Source organism: Colossoma macropomum, unplaced genomic scaffold (genome assembly GCF_904425465.1).
Source record: "Colossoma macropomum unplaced genomic scaffold, Colossoma_macropomum, whole genome shotgun sequence".
In the NCBI taxonomy this organism is placed as follows: domain Eukaryota; kingdom Metazoa; phylum Chordata; class Actinopteri; order Characiformes; family Serrasalmidae; genus Colossoma; species Colossoma macropomum.
Window position 1 is genome coordinate 12,471,118 of NW_023494800.1, and position 23,377 is coordinate 12,494,494.

Sequence of the window (23,377 nt, forward strand, 5' to 3'; positions counted from 1 at the left end):
GAATTTATTTGATTCAGATGTGCACATCATTTCCACATGTAAATATTTTACTCCAGCACAATTATTGTCAAAAATAAGTACATTAAAAGACAAAATTATGCTGACACAATGCAATACAGTGCAAAGGTCAGAGACAACTTTTACTTTTTCATTTCCAGCCAAAATAGCCATAGTTATTTTCATGGGACTTGTAAACCACCAGAACTGTCACCATCAGATAAACAGTACTTAACGCTTTCATCTTTGAGAGAGAGGAGAAAATCAAACTCCACTCTTCCTTCAGATCTGAGAAAATCCACAGGTGTTTCTCTCCATCTTTCCACTGTGAGAAGACAATTCAGCATTGGTCTGAAAGGATGTCTAGCTGTCAATTTTGCAAGTCCTACATATTTGCAAACTATACTAAGAAGCTGCTGGTGTTCTCAGAACAATGGACTGACCAGATCTCAACATCACTGAATGTGTTTGGAAGTACATGGATTGTGAGAAGCAGAAAATGCAGCCAACTCTTAAGACTGAACTTTGGAGGTGTGAAAACCATCCCTGCAGATTTCTTTGAAAAACTGAAAATGAGTCTCCCAAAAAGAGTGGAAGCTGTGAAGAAGGCAAAGGGTGGACATACTACATATAGACAAGTTTTCTGTTATATTGAGTGGTTAGATGTAATTATCTGTTAATTACATGTTTTTCTGTTTTATATCCTGATGCTGAAAAATGAATAACTTGTACTTAATGGCCATTTTCAATAGAAATTAAATAAATGACAGGGAATGTCTTTAACTCTTGCATAGGACTGTATGTGGAAATGATGTGCATGTTTAAATCAGTACAGTGCATTACTTTTTTCAGTGTAGATATCTTGTGTTTGCTTTTGTTTTAGAGATTTAATTTCTGACCACTGCCATTCTGATTTATGTTTTTCCTTTTGTACTTAAACAGAACCATATGGACAGAATGCAGGTATATACCATTTCATGTAGAGACCTTGAAACATCCTACATCATCATTACTCTTTATTTTTTGTTTGTTTAACGTAAATCATCCGTTTCTTTGCTAACTCCATCCAGAGGCTACACAGTCTTCTTTAAATTATAATTATGAACTGATATATGTTCTAAAAGAACCAGCCTGATTAAGTAGCCAGTTATTAATTGCTGAGCAAAGTGAACGTTCCCCCTGGTTATAACCTAGCGTGCTCTTATCATCTTAGCTTGTCAGCAGAATTTTGCATCAGGACCTTGTTGCCTGGGTGAAACTCAGGGCTGCTTAAAGTATGTTTCTTATCTACATTGTGGTATGGTTAGATAATGGTTTTACCACATATCAGGGGGTTTTATAAGCCTCTTATGTCTGTGCCACATGTGGCATTGTTACTTAAGAGTACTAATATGCAGCTGTCATTGCCTGCAGTAAAGCAGTTTCTTTGCACAGAGCAGCTTTTGCAAGGAAAGTCGAGGCTCATGTGGGAACACAAACAGTAATTGGCTCTACTTATGATTGAAACAGCTTAAATCAGTATTGTCCTTGCACAAAATATTAGAATCAGCATACTGAATAGTAAATACTTACATTATAATGTACAGAAGTGTAATAATAAATAAATAACTGTTAGTAAAATTAAGTTACAGTGATTGATGTTTAATGTCTTTTCCTGTTCTCTCATTCCACTGCTTCGCCGAATCTTGAAGGTCAAAGTTCAAGACTTGGAACAGAAATGGCGGTCTCAGAGTGCTAAGTGTAATATTTTGTCTAAAGAGCTGGAGAAATTTCACCTGGAGTCAGACACTGAATTTCCAGCTTCTGATCCTCAGCATTCGCCGCACAAAGCACTCCGTAACTTTCTGAACGACCTGCATAGTCACACTGGGAAAGGTAGGTTTTTTAAGATTACTATAGCTTCACTCTGTCCTCATTACAGCATAACTAGGTTTCAGTTGATTTCAGTGTGATTTCAGTGGTCATTCCTGATAATCAGCACCACAGACAAAGCTTGCATGATGAGTTAATAATGTAATAAGAAAAATAGTGCACACATTCATATTGGTTGCATGTGAAAACAGTGATGACTACTAGCACTAAGCCTTCAGTTCAGGCCATAACAGTGAAAACTAGGTTAAAACGAGGAAAAAAAAAACACCTCTATGACAAAGCTTATATCTGCTAGCACCCCTAAAGGATTCTAGTAGTATGTTAGCACTATGCTAACAGCAATTCACATTTGTTCTAGATTAAACACAGACATTTGAAGCTTCTACACCACATTCAATGTTTTATTTGAAGCTTGTATCTGGAGGTAGCCGACATGGCAAGAATGTGACATTATGATACTTTCAGATGTTTTCGCGATATACGATAAGTCATAATATTTTTATTATTTAAAAAACACTGTCAAAAACTATGAATCCAGTTATTTGTATTTAACATTTCACACACTGTGTTGCACTAAATCCAATCAACCCCTTAAAGTCCCAGGCTATATTACATACTAAGGCTTATTATTCAGTAACTACACAGGCTTCAGTGCAAACTGTTTGAGCTATTCATAGGTTATAGAAGTGTGTAATAAAACTTTGAGCCTGCCGGCAGAATATTATTGATTACAATAATGATAAATATTGTCATACTGCAGAGCTCTGTTGTAACAGACATAATAACATATATTTTACACTGTATTTAGCAGTTTGACTGTTTCAATATGGAGCCCCAACATAGACTGTTTTCCATTACTAACATCTGACTGAAACCAGATTAGACTGCTGCTCTGCTGCTCTTATTCACAGTCATTGACATTGATCTTTTTTTTCACAGTCAGTGACGTATCTAGGACTTCCTGAAGACCCACAGTGACATTATTTCTCACTAAATTGGTCCCATCTGTCGTTAATCAGACCAATCCAATCAATTAATCAAATAAGTTGATTCTGCTGTCAGTTCCTAACTATACTAGCAGTTAATCAGACACATTAGGCCTTCAGTTCAGCTCCTAAAGGCCAAACCAATGGGAGAGCTCACTTTGCTTTATCTACCTAGATTATCGAGTGAAAAACAGTTCAAATAGGACAGTTTCCGTTGAGTGTTTCAAGAATTTAACGCTTATGTTTCAAACAAATACTTAAAAATTAAATAAAAGTAGTACAATACTTGCAGAGTGTAAATGCAACATGCATGATGATTCCATTAAAAAAAAATCCAAAAATGACATGTATTTTTCAATCATTAAGCTTCTCTGTGGGTCTAGAACGCCCTGAGGGTTCCCCTCTGTATGAATAAAACACAGTTGCTGTCTTTCATTTTACTTGCTTTCCACAATAATGGTGTTGATGTACTATGTTTTATTCATGCGCACCTGGTGAACACATTAAAATCAGATAAATCAGACGCACTGTTTTTTTCAGTCACCACAGTTTAGGAAATCTGTTTCTGTAAGCCCAGAATCTGCTGCTGTATTGCTGAGGAGACTCAGCACTCTCTTACTTGGACGACATCCCTTAAAGCACGTGGAGGTGCTTAGCATTGTCATTCATTATTTCGTAGTAATTAAAACCTGTCAGAGTAGTGACCTTTTGAGCAAGCCAGCCATGAAGAGACAGCAATGAAGCATGACAGAGTTAATGTGGCGGTCTTATCAACATGAGCAGGTCACATTTCAGAGAAACGCATCAGTTCAGGTGACTAGTAGCATACATTACCTGTCAAAAGTTTGGGGACACATTGCCCTCTTTAGAATGTAAAATGCATGCAAATATTTTATTAAATAACCCATATCCTACATTTTTCTTGTTGTATATTTTTTCTCTCAGGTGCACTGATGACATTTATGTGGGTTTATGTACCAAAACACTCATAATTAATTTGTACATGACTATTTTCCCACCTTTCTTTATCCCTTAGAATGAAACAGAATGATATTGTTACTGCTTTGTCCCTTTTAAGACTAAAAATAACTGTTCTGATAGGCTGCCTTGTATTGCTTCATTCCAGAAGCAGTCTGGGTTGGAAGACTACTTATAACTTCAAGATGAAGGGGCGAGGCTATATTTATGCATTGGTTTTGTGGCATGACAGAAACAATGAATTCAAAATGACCAATTTTTGCCACTGGTTTCCATATGTGGACTGTGTAGACAGGGGGATGAAAGAATGTTAACATACTGTATCTGATTTCTACTAAAACCTACAAAAATGTATTGAAATACATTAATTTCCATGATATGGGCCCTTTACCATAAAACAGCTACTTCTCAACAGTGTTCATAAGAATGTCATCTGTGGTTTGAAGAGTAGGTTGTTTAAATCATGACTTTATTTTTCAAACTGCTGTTAAAAACACATATTAAAAAAAATCTTTTTCCCCCGAAAGTGGTTTAAACATTGAAATGTTGGGGAATAGCACTGTTTCTGAGGCAGTACTGTCAAAAATATTGTCATAAATATATACATGTGTTATATAATTCCTCACGAGGACTCTAGTTTGGTCTTGAACCATAAGCAGTTGAGAGATATTACTTTCATTTTGCAGTACTATTCAAATTGAATTATTAATTTAATTACATAAGGGGCTATGCTTTCACATTCAATTATCTACACCTCCAGCTTTTGCTGTTTATTTTGAGTTCAAGAAATGACAAAGATGTGTCAAAAACAGACTCGACCAAAAGATTGTACACACAACTATTTTTTTCAAACTATGATAAAATATCTCCTGTAATACTTGCATAAAATGTTATAATTACAATGGAAATTTACACCATGCTTTTGTTATTGCCAGTGTTAACTGTTATTTCCCATAGTTAGTTATGTAAAAATGTTGCAAACCAACAAACAATCCATGCTCATTTTCATTTAAAAATATTTTGAAAAGCTCGGTGTCCCCAAACTTTTGACAGGCTGTGTTATGTCAATCATAAGAGACTCGAACAGTCATGAGATTAACCTGAATGAAAGAGGCACAGTTGGAGCTGCAGCTTGGTATTTTGCTCACAATAGTAAGTCGACTCCTGTCTGCATGATTTATGACCCTCTCTAAATGAATGAAATTAGTTTCAGTGCATTTCCTCTTTGTGTGAGTGATGTGGCTGAGGGAAACGTTATCTCTTCCATTACTCTAACTCACAGCAGCTCTCTGGGAGCGACACGCAGGTACTTCAGAGCCCTTGCTCACCATCTCCTTAAACACAAATGACTGTGCCACAGTGGACAGGCAGTGATTGACAGGCACTGGCGTTTGGGTGTGTAACTCTATGTTGTGCAGGTGATGAGAGATCTGCAGGCTCTCCGCTAATCTCTGAGCTCCTCCAGCCACTGCAGGTCAGCAGAGACAGGCCCGAGCTGCCGGTCACCAAACCCGCCGTCCACGCCCTGAGCCTCTCCAGGAGACCCCTGCCCACAAGCCCCTCAGAGGTGCGTCCATATGGTCTGCTCCTGCACAGACAATGCATACTTCACACTTAGGGTGAACAACTCAGTTAACACAGAGTCATCAGCCCTTTGAATGACTCATCTCTTTTAAAGGGCCCATATCATGAAAAGTGAATTGAAGTAGAAGAGTGTGATGTGGTCTGCGCACAGTAGTTTCTAAATGCTCACTCATCATTCACTCTCCAGATTATACAGTCCATATGTGGAAATTAAGCTGCAAAAACAGCCTGTTTTAAATTAAATGTTTTTGTGATGTCACAAAAACCAAAACACTCACACTTATCCACCTATTCATCTTACTGCAGTTTTGCTCCACCCGTTCATGCAAAAGTTTCAGTCCTGACTGATGTTCGAATGAGGGCAGTACAGGTCAGACTACAAAGTACAGGACAGCCAATCAGAACAGAGATATTTACATATACAATTGTATGCAAAAGTTTGGGTGCACTTGGTGAAATTGCATGTTTTGTTGTTTTTAGTACACATCCTCTACAGAGAACTCTATTCTGCACATTTTAATGTACAATTACTGTTTATTTACTGAAGTTAATATATTGGGAAACATAAAATACATAAAATGTGGCCTGTGCAAAAGTTATGGCACATTTATTTTTTTCCAATATGTTAAACTCAGCAAATAAATAGAAATTTGAAGAAAACAGCCATTTAAGATTGTTCCCTGTAGTGTGTTAACTTATTTTTACTTCAACGAAACGTAATCTGAGCAGGGGTGTTCAAACTTTTGCACTGACTGTATCAGTCTTAAAAGCACAGTAGCAGACAAATCCTTTTTTAATTTTAAGGGATACAGAGAGGTTGGAATGTGGTCATGTAACGATTAAGTTTTTGGCACATAAACCTACCCAAGCATAAGTAAGTGGACCTGAGGGAAAATTAAAATACAAGAAAAATGTAGGGCTTGACCCTTTAATAACCATTTGCCAGTGCTTTTTTATTATTCTTTTTATTAATATTCTTTTTATTTTGTTTGTGTTTCGATCTAACATGAGCATGAAACAAATGCCCAGGAGGAAAACATGCTTCCCCAGACACCATCAAAGGGTCGACAATGAAGGCAGCATGATGCTTCTTTTAATTAGTGATAGTAGAACGATCCAATTCCACATGCATTTCACTGTGGCAAACATGGACAGACATGCATCGTAACTACTCTGGCAGCAGACTTTAGTGAGATAAAGTGAACAAATCCAAACTCTGAATGTGTCTTCGGTCATATAATTGTTGAGATAGGCTTACTTTTCTCTTTATGTTTAGATGCTTAACATGTTTTAGTGGTGATCCTCATGGGAAGCAGAATGATTATAGGGAGAGAGAGATAAGGCATGATGGGAAGTGCTTTACGGAGCGGATACTGTATTTCGCTTAATTTAATTCTCATCCATGTTTTAATGTTATTTGTTTACAGTAAAAAAATGCAAAAGAACGCATTTACCTTATGTTGCCGTAATCTGCTTCCATCTCTACAATTAGATCCAAATGAGTAACCACACATCAGATGTTTGGTTAACAAGCATGGGATAATCTGCCTGGAATCGCAAGTCAGCAAGAGAATTTATTGTTATATAGTCGCGCTGCACACTAAATGCCTGACGGCCTGAAACTGATTTTATGATTGACAGTGTTATAAACAGATAATAATTATGCATTGTTGTACATGAGATCATACATGATTCAAAGCCATATCTAAGACTGCATACAGTATGTGGGGTTCATATCTATGGCAATAATAGCGTGCTTTTTAATGGTCTGGTTAGAAGATACTGTACTGTACACAATCTGTTCTGGTTGTAGATGGATGATGAGGTGAATCCCGCTCCCAGGTCCAAGGCTCGATACACAGGACAGGTCCGTCTGTGCACTGCCCGCTACAGGTGAGAGTGAAGGGGTTGTTTCAGTAATCTTCTGTTGTGAATGACTGGCACCTATTGATCCACCTAAGAATAGCTCAACTAATTTGCACTGAAGTCCCTGTAGTTACTGAATTATAAGCCTTAGTGTGCAACAAGCCTGGGATTTTAAGGGGTTAATGTACCTATTAATGTCTAGTCTATAATATTTAAGTCTGCACAATGTATTATAGTTCGTAAAATATAAAAAAATGAAAACTATTCAACAGTAGTGAAGTGGACACATTCTTGGCCAGACTAGAAATTTAAAAATACATTCAAGCATTTTCAATATTTATTGGTTATTCACTATTCTTTCTTGGTCTGTCTCTCTTTTTCTCTGCCCTAATGTTCTTCTCCCTTCTCCATTTTCTCCCTTCCTCTGCTCAGTTATAATCCCTATGATGGACCCAATGAGCATCCAGAAGCTGAGCTCCCTCTTGTTGCTGGGAAGTATCTCTATGTGTATGGAGACATGGATGATGATGGATTCTATGAAGGTAAGCCACATTTGGCCTACATTTTTGATTAGGTAATCAATGCTTGGGATTATGCCAGTAGTATGATTTCTAAAATTCGGTTAAAAGATCATTGATTTAAGATGCTTGTTTTTAAATGCTGTTAAATATCCAAGACCTCTGGGGATTTGGTTACATATTAAGTAAATAAAGATGTAAAGTTTGTCATTTTTCAGCATGAAGCAGATTTTAAAGAAGTAATTCTCCCAAATGAATCACTGGCAGATTATGTCGCAGATTGGCAGGGTTGCTAATTTGTCACTCGCCCTGCGGCTGGATGACCGAGTGAAAAAACACTCTCGAAAGTGCCCTTTCACTGAGTCATTTAGGCTGTTTTTTTTAATGGTTTCCTTTGTACTAATTATATGCTCTATTTTTGGCGGTTAACATTTGCAGCAGGCATGGTTTAAAGCTGGAGCTGTAAATTGTTTCATCCTGATTAGTGTCAGTACTGTGAGCTGCAGCAGTTTGTTTCAGATACAGATCTGGGAGAATAGCATGGGATATTTGTTGCTTAATATATCATATTAACTGTAGCATGTGCTCAGATGAAAAACCATTTACGTAACATGATCTATGGTGTTTGTAGTGAGTCATCTCCTGTGAGTCAGAGCTTTTCTTCTCTGTTTGTTGCAGGAGAGCTGCTGGATGGCCAGCGAGGCCTGGTCCCCTCCAATTTTGTTGAATTTGTCCAGGACAAAGAGAAGCCGTCTGTGGATGGGGCAGAGGAGCTGGGCCAGCTGGAGCATGGCTGTCTGAGCCTGACCGCCATAGATGGAGGCGTTTCCCTGGACAGCTTAAGCACGGACCCCCTTGGCCCCTGCAGTAACGGAACTGGGGCTCTGGATGCTGAGGAGCTGAGCGACGACATTGTGCCTTACCCAAGGAAGATCAACTTAATCAAACAGCTGGCCAGGAGCGTCATAGTGGCCTGGGATCCGCCTCTGGTCCCCCTGGGCTGGGGGAACATTAACGGGTACAACGTCCTAGTTGATGGTGAGGTTCGTTCCACTGTGCCCTTTACGGCCAGGACCAAACTACTTCTGGAGAAGCTGGACCTTGCTGCCTGCACCTACCGTGTGTCAGTGCAGAGCGTGACGGACCGAGGACTATCAGATGAGTTGCGCTGCACTATGCTGGTGGGCAGAAACGTTACAGTGGCCCCAACAGGCCTCCGCCTGGACGATATCATGCGCGACTCTGCGGAGCTCTCCTGGCTCCCCAGCAACAGCAACTATTCCCACACAGTGTTCTTAGATGGAGTGGAACATGCAGTGGTCAAACCGTGCTGTTATAGACTACGCTTTACCAACCTAAAGGCCACCACAGTCTACAAGGTTAGAGTGGTGGCCAAACCTCATCAAGTACCCTGGCACATGCCTCTGGAGCAACGCGAGAAGAAAGAGGCTGGGGTGGAGTTCTGTACCCAGGCTGCAGGTCAGGAATACCACATGCCATGATCTCTGACCACAAGTAACTGGTCCAGCAGATACTCAACACAAAAATTTAAGAGTTTCTATTTGGCCATTCATTTCACAGCATGTCCCAAAGTACTTAACATAGCTACTTTTACTGACCACAGGGGCATTCTGACCTAAAACTACAAACAAAAAAAGCTGGAACAGTATATGAAATGTCAATAGAAATAGAAAGCAGAAATTTTGTTTGACAGTACAAAGCACAATATTTGATGTTTGAACCTTATAGTTGTTTTTTGGAAAGATATGCTCATTCCAAATGTGATGCCTGCAGCATATCCCAAAAAAGTTGTGACAGGAGCATGTTTGCCCCTGTATTACATCACCTTTTCTTTTAACAACATTTAATAATCATTTGAAGAATCACCAAATAATCCAGTTTTGAAAGTTAATTTTTTGCCATTCCTCCATTATGCAGGTCTTCAGCTGGGCAACTGTACATGGCCTTTGTTGCATTTTGCACTTTATAATGGGCCACCAGTTTTTAATTGGAGGCAGGCAGTCTAGCACCTGCACTGTCTGAATACACAGCCATTCTGTTGTAACACATGCAGAATATGGCTTGGCGTTGTCATGTTGAAATATGCATGGACATCCCTGAAAAAGACAGCATCTAAAAGGCAGCATATGTTGTTCCAAAATACTTTTATATCTTTCATTTTTAATGGTGCTTTTACAGATGTTACTTACTCATACATCCTCATACCATGACAGACCCTGACTTTGGGACTTTATGCAGGTAACAAACTGAATGGTCCTTTACTTCTTTGGCCCAGAACACACCCTATTTATTTTCTGGATTCCCTGAATCTTTTGATAATATTATGCACCAGAGTGGATGAAATATCTAAAATCCTTGAAGAACACAGATCTTAAACAGTTGGACTATTTGGTCGTGCATTTTTTGGCAAAGTGGTGAGCTTTGACCCACCCTCATAAAGGACAAGTCCTGGAATGTGTTGCATGCATCAATTACATAATGAGTTTAGATGTTCAAAAACAATGAAGTTGACAAGGTAAAACATCACATATCGTGTCTTGTGTTGTTTTTGTTTGAATACAGATCAAAGTGGATCTACAAAACACTGCTTTCTGTTTTTATTTGTATTTTACCTTCCAACTTTTTTGAATTTGAGTTTGTAGCATTTAATATGTTGTCATGTTATATGATGTTCTGTAGTACAGCATTACATTTATTGCACTACAGTACCCATCATGCATTACATTCGGCTTCCTAGCAGTAATGTTGACTTTCCCTCTGACCTTACGTATTTGCCCCAAAGCCCTTGTAGTTCTTGAAGAATTCCTCTCACCTTCAAGATAAATCATCAGAAGTGAGTTTTTCGAGTCTTTAAACCATAAAAATCTCACCTTAGAGACTTCAGCACCTCTGTAGGAGGCGAGTAGGCATGTTTACAACACGTTTAGTAATGATTACATTTTTTAGTGCCACTTAAAGCTTCAGCTAAAGTGTGGTGAACTTGGCGCGACTGGCCCATGCTAAAATTTATGTTTAATAATACAGTGGTGCATAAGTTGTCTAAAATAGTATTGAGAGGTTTGTCGTCCACAGACGTAAGAGTCTTTATTTTTAGCCTGACATCAACTCTTCATTATATCCAAACTTTGATCAGTGTTGGAAAGTTCCAAAGTACTTAATAATAATGTAACTTTATAATTGAGCTTAGTAGAGCATGCAAACTGCAAAAAAGATTGAAATAGATCACAAAATAGTTCATACAACAATTAATAATTTTATATTAATGTTCAGAAAGTAATTTCCTCTTTAACAGCATTTGCATATTAACAGCTGTCTGTTGAGTGAGACTCATTATTGCTGCATTTCAGTGATTTCCTGAATTAGCTTAATCATTGCTTCTTCATGCACAGCATCCAAAATGTAGATGAAGTTGAGGTTGGCGTCTTGTTTGCCAACTTCTTATTCAAATTTTTTGTTCTACCTTAAATGGTGCAGCAGTTACATTTTGTCGCCTCATAGTCCAGTGACCTCCAAGGCCAACCACGATTAACTCAGTAGCCCTAAAATGCTTTTCTTCTCTGCCAAAGTCGTAACACATTTGTATATTGTGAAGAACATCACACCCGTGCACAATCTTTCAGCCGTAAAGATTTACTGTTCCATCTGAATGTCCATGTTGCTGCATGCTTGAATTCAGATGTTTCCCCTCTGCCTGGTATATGCACTGAACCAAGAGGAACACTCTGTTCCAAACCACACTGATTCATTTAGGCTCAATGTGCAACTGACTGTGTTATCTGTCCCCTCTAGGGCCCCCTCTTCCACCCCATGAGGTACAAGTCCAGTGTGGTCAGGCCCCAGGGATTCTCCAGGTCCGCTGGAAGCCCCCTCCATTAACACCCATAGGGACTTCCAATGGTGCTAACGTCATTGGCTACGCAGTATGCACCAAGGGCCAGAGGGTGAGGGCATGAATCACTGCACAATAGTCATTCCCAGTCACATTTATGTAATACATCCACACTGCACACCACACTGCACATCAACAGTCTGGAGCACTGAAAAATCTTTTGCTGAAAAGTCCTTTTTGAAAAATTCTGCTCATATAAAACATGCTATTGCCCTCTGCTGGAGAAGATGAGTCATTACAACTGTTCACTTTGCAGTAGTACTTTTTAAGCAACATGAGCATTTTTGACTGAACAAGATCATTTAATACTATCAGTATCTGTACTGTGTCAACCTACTGTCTAATGCAAAAGTTTGCAAAAGTTTTCTTGATTTTCTAAGTGCAAAAAAGTTAGTTAATCCTCTCCAGGGAACGCAATTCTGCATACTTTAATACATAATTACTGTTTATATGCTGAATTTAGTATATTTGCAAAAGAAGTACATGTAACCTGTGCAAAAAAGTTAATCACTTTTATATTTTATATTTTTTTTCAATATTTTAAACTGTGTGTTCAAACTTTTGCATACGACTATGTTTTCTAAATTAATTCACACATTAAATAAGATGTTCATCAACCCTTTAAATTCTAGACTTACATTTAAAAAAGAAGGCACAAAAAAGTTCTTTGGGCAATGCCATAAAAGAACCACTTTTGGTTCCCTGAAAAACATTTTTAAAAGAGAGTGGAAAGAATGTTTTTGAACATTTAAAGAACCTTTAAGCATTTAAAAGGCTTAAAAGGTCATTTAAAGGTTCCATATCAAATGAAGGGTTCCTCTAAGAACTTTTGCATGTTTTGGAGCTTGTTTAAACTTTAAAAACTATTCTTCACATCTCATTTAAGAAATTAACCATCCATTGAAATGTTTCTTCTAGTTCTTCTATGGTATCACATAAAGAACTGTTTTGTTTTTTTATACTTCTATTGTTCAGTTAATGACCCTTCAAAGCCAAAACTTCTTACTTTTTTGCTGCTCTTCAAATGTTATTCAAATTTAGTTACAGGATTATGTATTTAACTAAATAATGATTTGCACAATAAGTTACTTTTACATTCAATTCACATTCTGTATCAACAGTTTTAAGTCTTGGCTTCATAGGGTTAAAAAAAAGTATCAAAAAGGGTTGTTAACCCTTCAAAGCCAAGATGTATTATTGTTTTTGCTATTGTTTAAATCTAATTTAAATTTTACATATTTAGCTAACTTATGACTTGCGCAATGAGTTACATTTACATTCAATTTACTATTTCTAAGTCTGCACTTCTGACTTTTTTTTTGTCAAGCAATGTCAAACACATTCCAAGAACGTAAAGAATGTTTTGCATATCCAAAAACAGGACCATATGTTTTTACCTAATTTAAATCATTATAAAAGATCTCCTCTTTTCTTACAAACACAAACATGGATTGCTTTGAAAAAAGTCTAGAAACCCCACTTTTGACACAAGTTCTCCACAAGCGATAATTAATACAGCATGCTTTTGTTATTATCTTTAGGCTTATCATTCAGGAACTGCTATAAATTATTCCATAATTACTATAAAAGCAGTTATGTAATGTAGTTATGATATGTAATAAATGGATAAGACTGTAAAGAATGACAGCCTTAACCTGATGACTGTGATTATATTCTGATATTCTGTTTATTGACTTTCTGCTTTTAGATCGCTGAGGTGTTGTACCCACTGGCAGATTTTGCAACAGTGGAACTGAACCGGCTCCAGTGTTTGGAGGCTCGTGAGGTGGTGGTCAGGACTTTATCAGCACAAGGGGAATCGCAGGACTCCCATGTCGCCGTCATTCCTAACAACCTGCTTGTGCCTCTTCCCCAAGCCCTTCCTCCACCTCACCACATCCAGTCGCCTCTTCCACACCAGCCGCCCCAGCCCCTGCCCCCACGCCCAGCACTTCCACCCTCTATTCAGCCTCTTCCCCCTCTCACCGGCCCACCTCAACCTCATGCCCATCTCCAACCTCTCCCTGTTCACCCAAACCAGCCATCCTCTCATCTACAGCCTCATCCTATGCCCCATCCCACTCAGCCATCTCCTCCACACCTCCAGCCTCTACCCCCTCACCCGTTTCCCCAGCCTCAGCCCACCATTCCAATCCCCCAGCCCACCATTCCAATGCCCCAACCCCATATCCCCCAGCTACCCCTTCCTCAGCCCCAGAGACCACTAAGTGCCAGAGAGCTGGAAACCAAAGAGCAGGGGCCAGGCATGCTTCATCCTGCTGGGGGTCCACCCCAGCCATGGGAGCCCGTCTGTTCTCCGTCCGGCTTGCCCCCGGCCCTGCCGCATGGACACACACTAGAGGCCCCGCCCTGCCCCAACCGCCGCTCACCTTCTCCTCAGAGGATCCTCCCGCAGCCCAGAGGCACTCTCATCCCTGACAACATGGCAAAGGCCATCGCCCGGGAGGCTGCCCAACGAGTGGCTGCAGAAAGTGGACGGGTGAGTGTCCTCTGTGATTCCAAGCTTTTGAATGGTAGTGTACACACTGATACTTCCTATGAGTGCTGTTCTGAGAGACTTTATGTAGGGACACGATTAAAAATCATGACACACCACAAAAGAAAAGCAGGCTGTGGTTATTGAAGTCTCTGAAAGTATTTTGCCATATCTAGATGGAGAGGAGAAGTCAGGGCTTTCACTCTCAGAACTCAGATGAGGAGGAGGATGAGGAAAGCTATCAGTCCCGCAGAAGAGGAGCATCTGTGGATGACTTCCTCAGGGGCTCAGAGCTGGGCAGGCAGGTACGGGAGCTGTGGGGTGGCACTGATCAATATGATTTAGTTAGAGACTACTAACACTGTCAGAACTGAATCCTCAGGTTGAGTGTGGCTGGTTTTGTGCTGAGTTTTGAAATACTGTATTTTTGCCTCAGTCCCACTACAGCCACAGTGAAGAGTACCAGACAGAAAGCAGTCGCGGTTCAGACCTGTCTGACATCATGGAGGAAGATGAGGAGGAGCTGTACTCAGAGATGCAGCTGGAGGAAGGGCGACGGCGCAACTCGCACAATGCTCTTAAGGTGGGTTCAAGTATACTACAGGTGACACAGCCATCATAAGTATGGGTGAAAAAGTCAGCACAGCTGAAAATTTAATAAAAGCCAGGCCTTTTCTTGAATTGTATTGCTAATGCATGGCAGTATTTGAAAATAATTTATATCAGATATCAGAGAGAAAAAATTCTCTATTTCCATTTGTAACAAATAGCACACTCAATTGTGTTATGAAATAGCACACATACCTCACGTCGTGTTTCTGTGTATTTCTTCCTGTAGGGTGTTTGAGTGGTTTGATTGTGATTATATATGTTTAGATGATCATCTTAAGTGAAGTACTATAATGAAAATAGCTTCTTTTAAAGCTTAATAGTGTGTAAAGTAAAAAGAGGATCTTTGTCTGTATTGGCTATCAGGAAGCTGTTGCTGAGAAAGGGACATTTGAGACCTCAACATCATTGAGCGTGCTTGGGATTATTTGGATTGTGAAATAAAAATGCAACCAACTTCTAAGACTGAACTTTGGAGGTGTGGAAAAATGTCCCTGCAGAATTGTTTAAAAAACTGACAGCACGTCCCCTGAAAAGAACGGAAGCTGTAATTAGAGCAATGGGTGGACACACTGAATACTGAAAAATGATATTATATTTAGTTATTATATTTAGATATTGTCTTGGTATTTTATTTTATATTTAGTTGTGTAATAATATGTTAAATATATGTTTTCTGCTTTTTCCTGACTCTGCAAAATCAATAACTTTCTGGCTGGAAATTAATGAAAATAAGTGACTTTGCACAGTACTGTAGAGTCTGTGGCTGCATCTAAAATTTAATGCTTTTGGTCTAATTGGTAGGCCAAAATAGTACTCCAACAAATAAGCGTGTCCAAAAACAACCTGTTCATCAAATTGTAGGCAAACGGCACTTGCATGCTGTGCTACATCTGATCAAAATCTGATTCTTATGAATACTCAACAGTAATCAATCCTGTAACTTCAGAATTACTTAAGAAGAAAGACATTCTTAATAGTCTTTTAAACAGTCTATAATAGTCTATTTGCATTTTCTCTTGTGGTTTAAGGTTGGAGGGAACACATCATCTTCTGGACGGCCGGATCGCGACTCAGGCCGGAGGCCAGCTCACGGAGTTCCTCAGCCCCAGAGAAGACCCCTCATGGTGCCCTCTATTGGTCAGTGGACTCCCAGTCGGAACATGGAGCAGATGTTCTTTGTGCCCCCTTAAATGTCCTGCTCAACATTTCATCGTAGATGTTAGGATGTGAGAACCTCTGTGGGCTCCTCAGTGAATGCTGATCACCCTTGTGTCTGAACCATGTTCATGTTCTGTCAGCCCTTTAAAGAGCTTCACATGATACAATTCCTGTGGGTCTGAAAAGTTTTATTTAGCTCAAATTAGAAGTTCCCTAAATTAGCACCTTAAAACCTCATATTTCTTCATATCTGAGGCACCTGCATAGTTCTCCAAGACCTGCAAGACTGAGGTGACTGATAAGGCCAATGCAGCGGAGGGTTGTGTAGCTTGTGCATGGTAACAGCTCTTTGATTGGTGTTTCCCTCAGAGATAACCACTGAGAGTAACAGTGAGGGGAACCTCTCTCCGGTCATGGAGGATGTTTACTATGGCAGTGTAGCGCGGCACAGGACATGGTCCTCACGGAGGCACAGGGGCCACAGGCCTCCCTATGGTACGTGTTGCAGCTCCTCGCTCTACCAAAGCACACTCGGTGCAAGCCGAGAAAGAGGAGAGAGAAAGAAGTGGTCTGGGACAAAATGCCTTTAAGAGCCTTGATTTGAAACGCATGAGCCACTGGACTGCACCGAGATGGAGGCTTGTGCTGAGGCGCAGTGATCCACACTAGCTGTAAGATGGTTGTCCACCACAGTAGAGTGTTTGCTTACTGCTCAGAGAATGTTCCTACCCCCTTTGCACTGACCTGCCATGAGTTGCCTGCTAAACCCTTCCCCTTTTCAACTTAAACACACCCATAATTTTTACTTTTGTCTGTGCATGATTGGGTGGTAAAAGTTAAGGGTGGTGCCTTATGCCGAATGCGGATTGCTAGCTAATCCATGTCTAGAATTTGCCTTTCACAAACTGCAGTAGCATATCCAAATTCAACACTTTGCGTCAGCTGTAGATTCACCATTCCAGAATGCATATTGGGCATGTTTGCCCATTCCTCTTTGGCAGTAAATGCTGAAAAAACAGGTACAACTTTATCCCTGACTAATCATGCCCATCTGATTGGTCTCTCTCAGGTCCAGCTTACTGCATGGTTACAGTAGCCCAGACTGTGTGTATATTCCTGTCTCTGTCTTTGTTATGTCTGTTGGGCTCTCAGCGAAGCACATATTTGGCTTGCTGCTCGTGTGTAATGTGTTGCCATATGGGTGCACTACCCCCACACTCCATACCCATTTCATTACAGCGTCTATGGTTTGTCTGTTAACCCACTCAAAAAGCAAATAGTGATAAAACAGTAATGGACTGAGCACATTGCAAGTGTGATTAGAAAAGTGTAAAGCACTAACACTCAGTCCATTGATCTGAATTACTGCATGGTCATTTGAACAAGTGCAAATGACTTCACCTTAAATGATGGTATGCCAATCTATCTTTGATCATACAGATTGCTTAAATACTTGAACCTATACATATATCAGTACTCAAAAGTTTAAATGGATGGTTCCTCATCAAGATTTTTGCTAACACTACTTAGGAGCTTCATAACACATACATAATCCTTGAATAACATACTGAAACATCAATAACTGAGCATTTATAAAGTTGTGTCAGTGTTGGCAAGACATTTGCTCCATTTGTAACGCTATTATGAGGCATCATTCCCAAGTAACCTAGAGCTTGTATGACATACACCACATACCGCATGTGTTTATATGAATGATTTGACTTTTAAAATAGTCATTTTCTTTCATGTTTTGCCTCTCGTCAGCTTGCAAATACTGACATGAACTGTTCCTAAATACTCAAGTATTGTTTGCAGCCTTTTCATATTTTAATTATTAAATTGGATAGATACATTTGTCTGATGTTATGATGGGGGGGGGGTGTTTGAATCATATAACCTATGGCGTTCCCACTTCAGAACATCCCTTCCCATCTGTCCCATCCAAATTTCAAGCGAAACGTACGCCTATGGCTTTTTACGTGTTATTCACTGCTTATGTATGTGCCATGAAGTCATATAAGAAACCTTCAAATACAGTCATCACCATGTCAATATAAATGTTTAAGTTTTCAGTCTATCCACCCTGTTTTAGATGGTTATAGGGATCGTGGCCGGCGTTCTCCTCCATACTACGATGAATCCGAGCCTGAGGACCCATTCCGAATCTTCGTAGCGTTGTTTGACTATGACCCCCTCTCCATGTCCCCAAATCCGGACGCAGCTGACGAGGAGCTTCCTTTTAAAGAAGGACAGATTATCAAGGTAAGGCGAGCAAGAGCCATCCGGCCGCTTCTTGTTGTGGATTATATTATTTTCATTTGGTGGGACTGAGGATTTGGATGAACGGATTTAAACTGATAATGTTTGACCGTCAGGCTAGGGCGGTATAATGACTGCTGTGCACTCTGTTCAACCTCTCTCTCTGTCTTTATGTCTGTCTCAGGTGTACGGGGACAAGGACACTGATGGGTTTTATCGGGGGGAGATCCGCGGCCGGTCCGGCCTCATTCCATGTAACATGGTGTCAGAGATTCGAGCGGAGGATGAGGAGACTATGGAGCAGCTGATGAAGCAGGGCTTTCTCCCACTAAACACTCCTGTGGACAGAATAGGTATTGCATCATCTCTGACAGCGAACGTTGGACATATCAAAGGATGAGTTTTTAGAACCCAAATGAGGAAATTTATAAGGGGGCAACAGATAGGAATAAAAATGATAAAAATAAAAGTATTTGCAGGTACATAATATGTATTCTGCATAAATCCTTTGATTATAGTAATTTATGTTCCCTCACACATTTTATCTCACAGTGGATTAGTGTCAAATCTATGTGACCAAATCACAGATTATTCATGAAAACATACTTTCTCTAATTATTTTACAGTCACATTCAAGTATTTTTGAACACAACTCAATGCTGTGAACAGGCTCTCTTTTCTGCTCTTACTAGAATGTTCTGAACAGCTTAGCAATAGCTAAGAGGCTAAAAGACTCCAGTAATGTTCAGAGAGAGGCTAAAATAGGTTTATAAAGGATTCTCTGCAAAACTACTATAAACTATTTAAATAATGTGACCTGAATGTCTGTTACAGGTTTAAAATGCTCCGTGTTTAAGTTTAAGCTAGAGTTTGGAATAAATGGCATAAAATGTCAATATACATCATTGCTAGCTTGGCGCTAATATAACAGGGGTGCTATGCTAAAAGAAGGCTATTTACAAAGCAAATTGTGAGGGTTCTGCGTTAAACGTTTTTATTTAATGACATGCCTGACTGGCATGTTTATGATTTTAGAATGCTCTTACTTTGAACAATAAAACTGAATTATAGGAAAGAAAAACAGAGCAAGAGGACTTATTAGCAAGTAGGTCTAAATAGCCTAACTAGCATCTGTCCTTATTTCATTCATAAAAATTATATATCTTGGATGGTGAAAAACTATTTAGTTGTCAACAGACATTTCTTAGGGCACATAAGAGGCAAAACCAAATTACACTGGTTGTTACTTTTGCTAAATTTTCTAGTTGATGCTTTGTTGGATGTCTGTAGTGATGTGTTTATGAGGAAGAGATGACTCTCTCTTTCCTGAGGTAAACTGTAGATCTGAATAATTCCTGTTTCCTCTCACAGAACAGAACAGAAAAGGCGGCCGCCACCCTGTGGCTAGTAGAAGAATGGTTGCCCTTTATGACTATGACCCCAGAGAGAGCTCCCCAAATGTGGATGTAGAGGTACTTGCACACACACACACACACACACACACATACACACACACACACACCATCTCACAATCTCAGTGTTTCAGTTTGCTGACTGGCCTTTTCTGAACTAATTTTATCCTCTCTGATACAGGCAGAGCTGACATTCTGTGCTGGAGACATCATTGCTGTATATGGGGAAATCGATGAGGATGGATTTTACTGTGTAAGTGATTTAGCGGAGCTGGTTGTTTTTACCACTGTTTCAACTTATCTTAAAATGCACGCGTCAGGGAAATCAAAACGCTCCTTGCTTTTTTAATTGAAGAATTCAATGTGCCAAACCCCGGTCTATACAGTCCATATATGCACTGCATAAAAAAGCATGTTGGCAAGTAAAATGATCTTAAATCTAACTATATATCTAATGTTTCTCATTTTGAGATGGTTGTAACCATTATATTGGAGTATTTCACTTATTTCTAGATATTCCTCACTGTGTTTCAAGTGATTTCAAGTGATTGAAGCCAAATTATCTAACTATATTGATATATAATTTTGCTTGTTGTAAGAAATATGCTTGAAACATGCCAAATTATCTGCCAATATAGTGACATAATTTGACTTATGAAAATCACTTAAAACAAGGTAAAAATGTCTAGAAACAACCTCAAAATGAAAAATATTATATATCGACTACACTTAAGATAATAATTTCATTTGCCAAAATGCCATTTCTGCAGTGTGCAAGCTAAGCTGCAAAAAGTTCACGTTAGTGATGAGGAAAATGATTAAACATTGTTTTGTTCCTAGCTGGTGGGAATGAAATGTGCACTGTATGTCCAAAAGTGTGTAGACACTTGCTCATTCAACGTTTTTTCCAAAATCAGAGGTAATGGTAAAGAGTTTGTGCTCCCTTTGCTGCAGTTTTAGCCACAACTCTTCTGGGAAGGCTTTACACTAGATATTGGATCTTTGCTGTGAGGATTTGATTGCAGTCAGCCACGAGTGAGGTCAGGTACTGATGATAGATGATTAGTTCTGGACCACAAATGCCACTCCAGTCATCCCAAAGGTACTGGATCATGTTCGATCACTCCAGAGAAAGCAGTTTCACTGCTAAACAGCCTAATGCTGGGGGGGGGGCTTTATACCCCTCTAACTGATGTTTGTCATTGGACGTAGAGACCTCAGGCTCATGTGTGGCTGCTTTAGAGCATTCCATTCTGTTGGCACTACATTTTTATTAAGACACATAGTGTCGTAGCGTACTGTTGCAGCCTTCCAAAGGACCACAAGGAGTATCAAATTTTTTTTTGATATCATTGAGAATTTTTATGCCCAGACTTAACTATATGGACTGTTAAGGTTCTTTTTTTGAATGAGGTACAATTCAAGCAGTCATTCAGAATATGGGTCATTTACATAGATCAGTCTCACAGGTATAGTAGCAAAAACAACCAGTTTAATATGGAGGTATGAAGAGCTTGGAAAATGACCTTGTAAACATTAACTATGACTGTTTTTGGTCACTGGACATTAGATAAAAAATAAAATAATAAAAATATAAAATATGGGCCTTTTTAATTTAGCAGACCAGTTTTAGTTTTACCATTTGATGAAAACCTGAATATCTTTCCCCACAACAAGATCGTGATTGCATTTTCCCATTTTTCATTTTGCAGGGAGAGCTTAATGGACACCGGGGCTTGGTTCCCTCTAATTTCCTAGAAGAAGTGCCTGATGACGTGGAGGTCTATCTGACAGACACTCCAACACGCTACGAGCCGGAAGATCCAGCGCCGGCACCGCGCCCCGAGGCCAAACGGGTACACCATCGCCGCTCTCAGCGCTAGGCCCTGTGTCCATCCATCCTCCGTTTGAGTTCCGTCCGCTCGCCGTCTCTGTGTTTTCTCGTGCTTGTTTGTTTTGTGTGGTGGTGCAAGTGCATAGTGGTTTCCAGTCCAACCTTTCTTGCGTTTGGAAAGGGAGAAGCAAAGCCCATTGCGAGCTGAAAGATCAGTGCACAGACAGAGAGACAGAAGTAATGGCATGACTTGCTACAGTGGGGGGATGTTGATAGAGCATCCTAAGAGGACATTGGGACAAAACACCAAAGTGGGAAGCGAATGAGACTCTAAAATGTCTTTGCACTGAAACGTGACAACCTACAAAAACAACATTGGCTTAAGTGCTTTATGAACATGTCCAAAGGGTCTGTGACTCAAGATTTGTAACCTATTGAAATGACTAATTTAGAGTCCAATGTAGGTCGCCCTTCACTAGATAAGCATGCCTTTTTCAAAATAGACTTCATACCTTTTATATAAGAGTAGCATACATTGGCCTTTGTGTTGTATTCCTTTAAGGAGGCTTTGTTTCTTTTTTGTATATTGCACACCCTTCGAAATTCTATTTTTCAGGCCCTAAGAACTTTGAGAACATGCAAATATCACTCATCCACTCTCTTACAGAGAGAGTAAAATGATGACACATTTACTGTAATGATTAAGAAATAAACGAAAAACTGAAGCAAATTCTTATGATGACCTGTCAGTGGGACATCCGTGTTCATTTGTGTATTGGTGTATTTTTTTTTGTATTTTCTTTCTTTAACTTTTCCTCATGTTTGATGTGTGGATGTTACTGAAATGATGTCGCTGCATTCTGATTTCCTTTTTTCCCACCCGCTTGGCAACAAACAGCAGAGGAAGATTGTTCATTTTCCATCCTAGCAGGCTCTGTTTCTAACGTTTAAGTGAGCAACTGGGGATACCAGTTACTGGTCTTATGCAGAGGAAAATTCCACCAAGGCCCAATAACTGAAATTACACAAAGAAAATTAAAAAACAGTTTAAAGTTGGTTCATTAAGTTTAGCTCTTTAAGGAGATATAAAGCTTATAGTTCCCTCTACACAACTTATCCACTGAGGTTTCCAGTGTTGATTTCCATAGTTTCCATAGTTTTACTCTTGGTTTACAGTTTGAACAGTTGACAATTTACTCTTTGGCTTTCACCTGTGTTAACCCATTAATGTCCATATCTGACATTCCTTTGGTCCGTTTTAAGGGTGTAATGATGCACAAATGTAAATGTGATGTGATATGGTGGCGTCACGATGTGATAAATGTTTCAATACAGCAAAAATAAGGAGTGTCTGAATATATGGCATGTGTGCAGCTGACATGCATGCACAATAGCGGTGTAACAATATGTTCAGGTTCAATGCAGTTTCCAATTTTGAGATCAAGATTCAATTTGTTTTTTCTGATATGTGCTAAAATTTCTCTGTCTTGAATCTGCAGAGCTCTAATATATACAACGCAGATTGATTTGGCTTCAGATAAATAAATGTTCTCCAATAGAAACAGTTCAGTAGCTGCCGTGCCACCCTCTAAATAAACCCCAGCGATCACATCCTCTAGAACGGGTGTCCAGTCTTATCCGCCAAAGGCTGGTGTGGTTGCAGGTTTTTATTCCAACAAAGCAGGACTGCACACAATCAGTTGTTTGAAGGCTGAGCAACTGATTAAACAAGGTCAGGTGTATCAGTATGAATCAGATGTGCTCCAGCTTGTTTGGAAGGAAAACTTGCAGCCACACCGGCCCTTTGTGGATGAGATTGACACCCCTGCTCTAGAATTTATAATTGATTTATAAAAAGACTAGTCATTGGAGCATGGGTGCATGCATAACTTAA

General features: G+C 39.5%; 1 protein-coding gene across 1 annotated transcript in view; it reads left to right on the forward strand.

The window, feature by feature from the left end:
- The window catches only part of si:ch73-287m6.1 (RIMS-binding protein 2), an 80,523-nt gene that overhangs the window by 50,784 nt on the left and 6,362 nt on the right, over window positions 1–23,377 (forward strand). Inside the window, exons 8-24 of the mRNA XM_036588610.1 lie at window positions 940–960; window positions 1,689–1,872; window positions 5,252–5,400; window positions 7,231–7,310; window positions 7,716–7,825; window positions 8,480–9,280; window positions 11,612–11,763; window positions 13,420–14,211; window positions 14,385–14,513; window positions 14,645–14,791; window positions 15,849–15,957; window positions 16,348–16,473; window positions 18,071–18,240; window positions 18,422–18,590; window positions 19,609–19,709; window positions 19,831–19,902; window positions 21,362–21,505. Of these exons, the coding sequence (XP_036444503.1) occupies window positions 940–960; window positions 1,689–1,872; window positions 5,252–5,400; window positions 7,231–7,310; window positions 7,716–7,825; window positions 8,480–9,280; window positions 11,612–11,763; window positions 13,420–14,211; window positions 14,385–14,513; window positions 14,645–14,791; window positions 15,849–15,957; window positions 16,348–16,473; window positions 18,071–18,240; window positions 18,422–18,590; window positions 19,609–19,709; window positions 19,831–19,902; window positions 21,362–21,505 (3,456 nt within the window). The remainder of the gene's footprint in view (window positions 1–939; window positions 961–1,688; window positions 1,873–5,251; window positions 5,401–7,230; window positions 7,311–7,715; window positions 7,826–8,479; window positions 9,281–11,611; window positions 11,764–13,419; window positions 14,212–14,384; window positions 14,514–14,644; window positions 14,792–15,848; window positions 15,958–16,347; window positions 16,474–18,070; window positions 18,241–18,421; window positions 18,591–19,608; window positions 19,710–19,830; window positions 19,903–21,361; window positions 21,506–23,377) is intronic.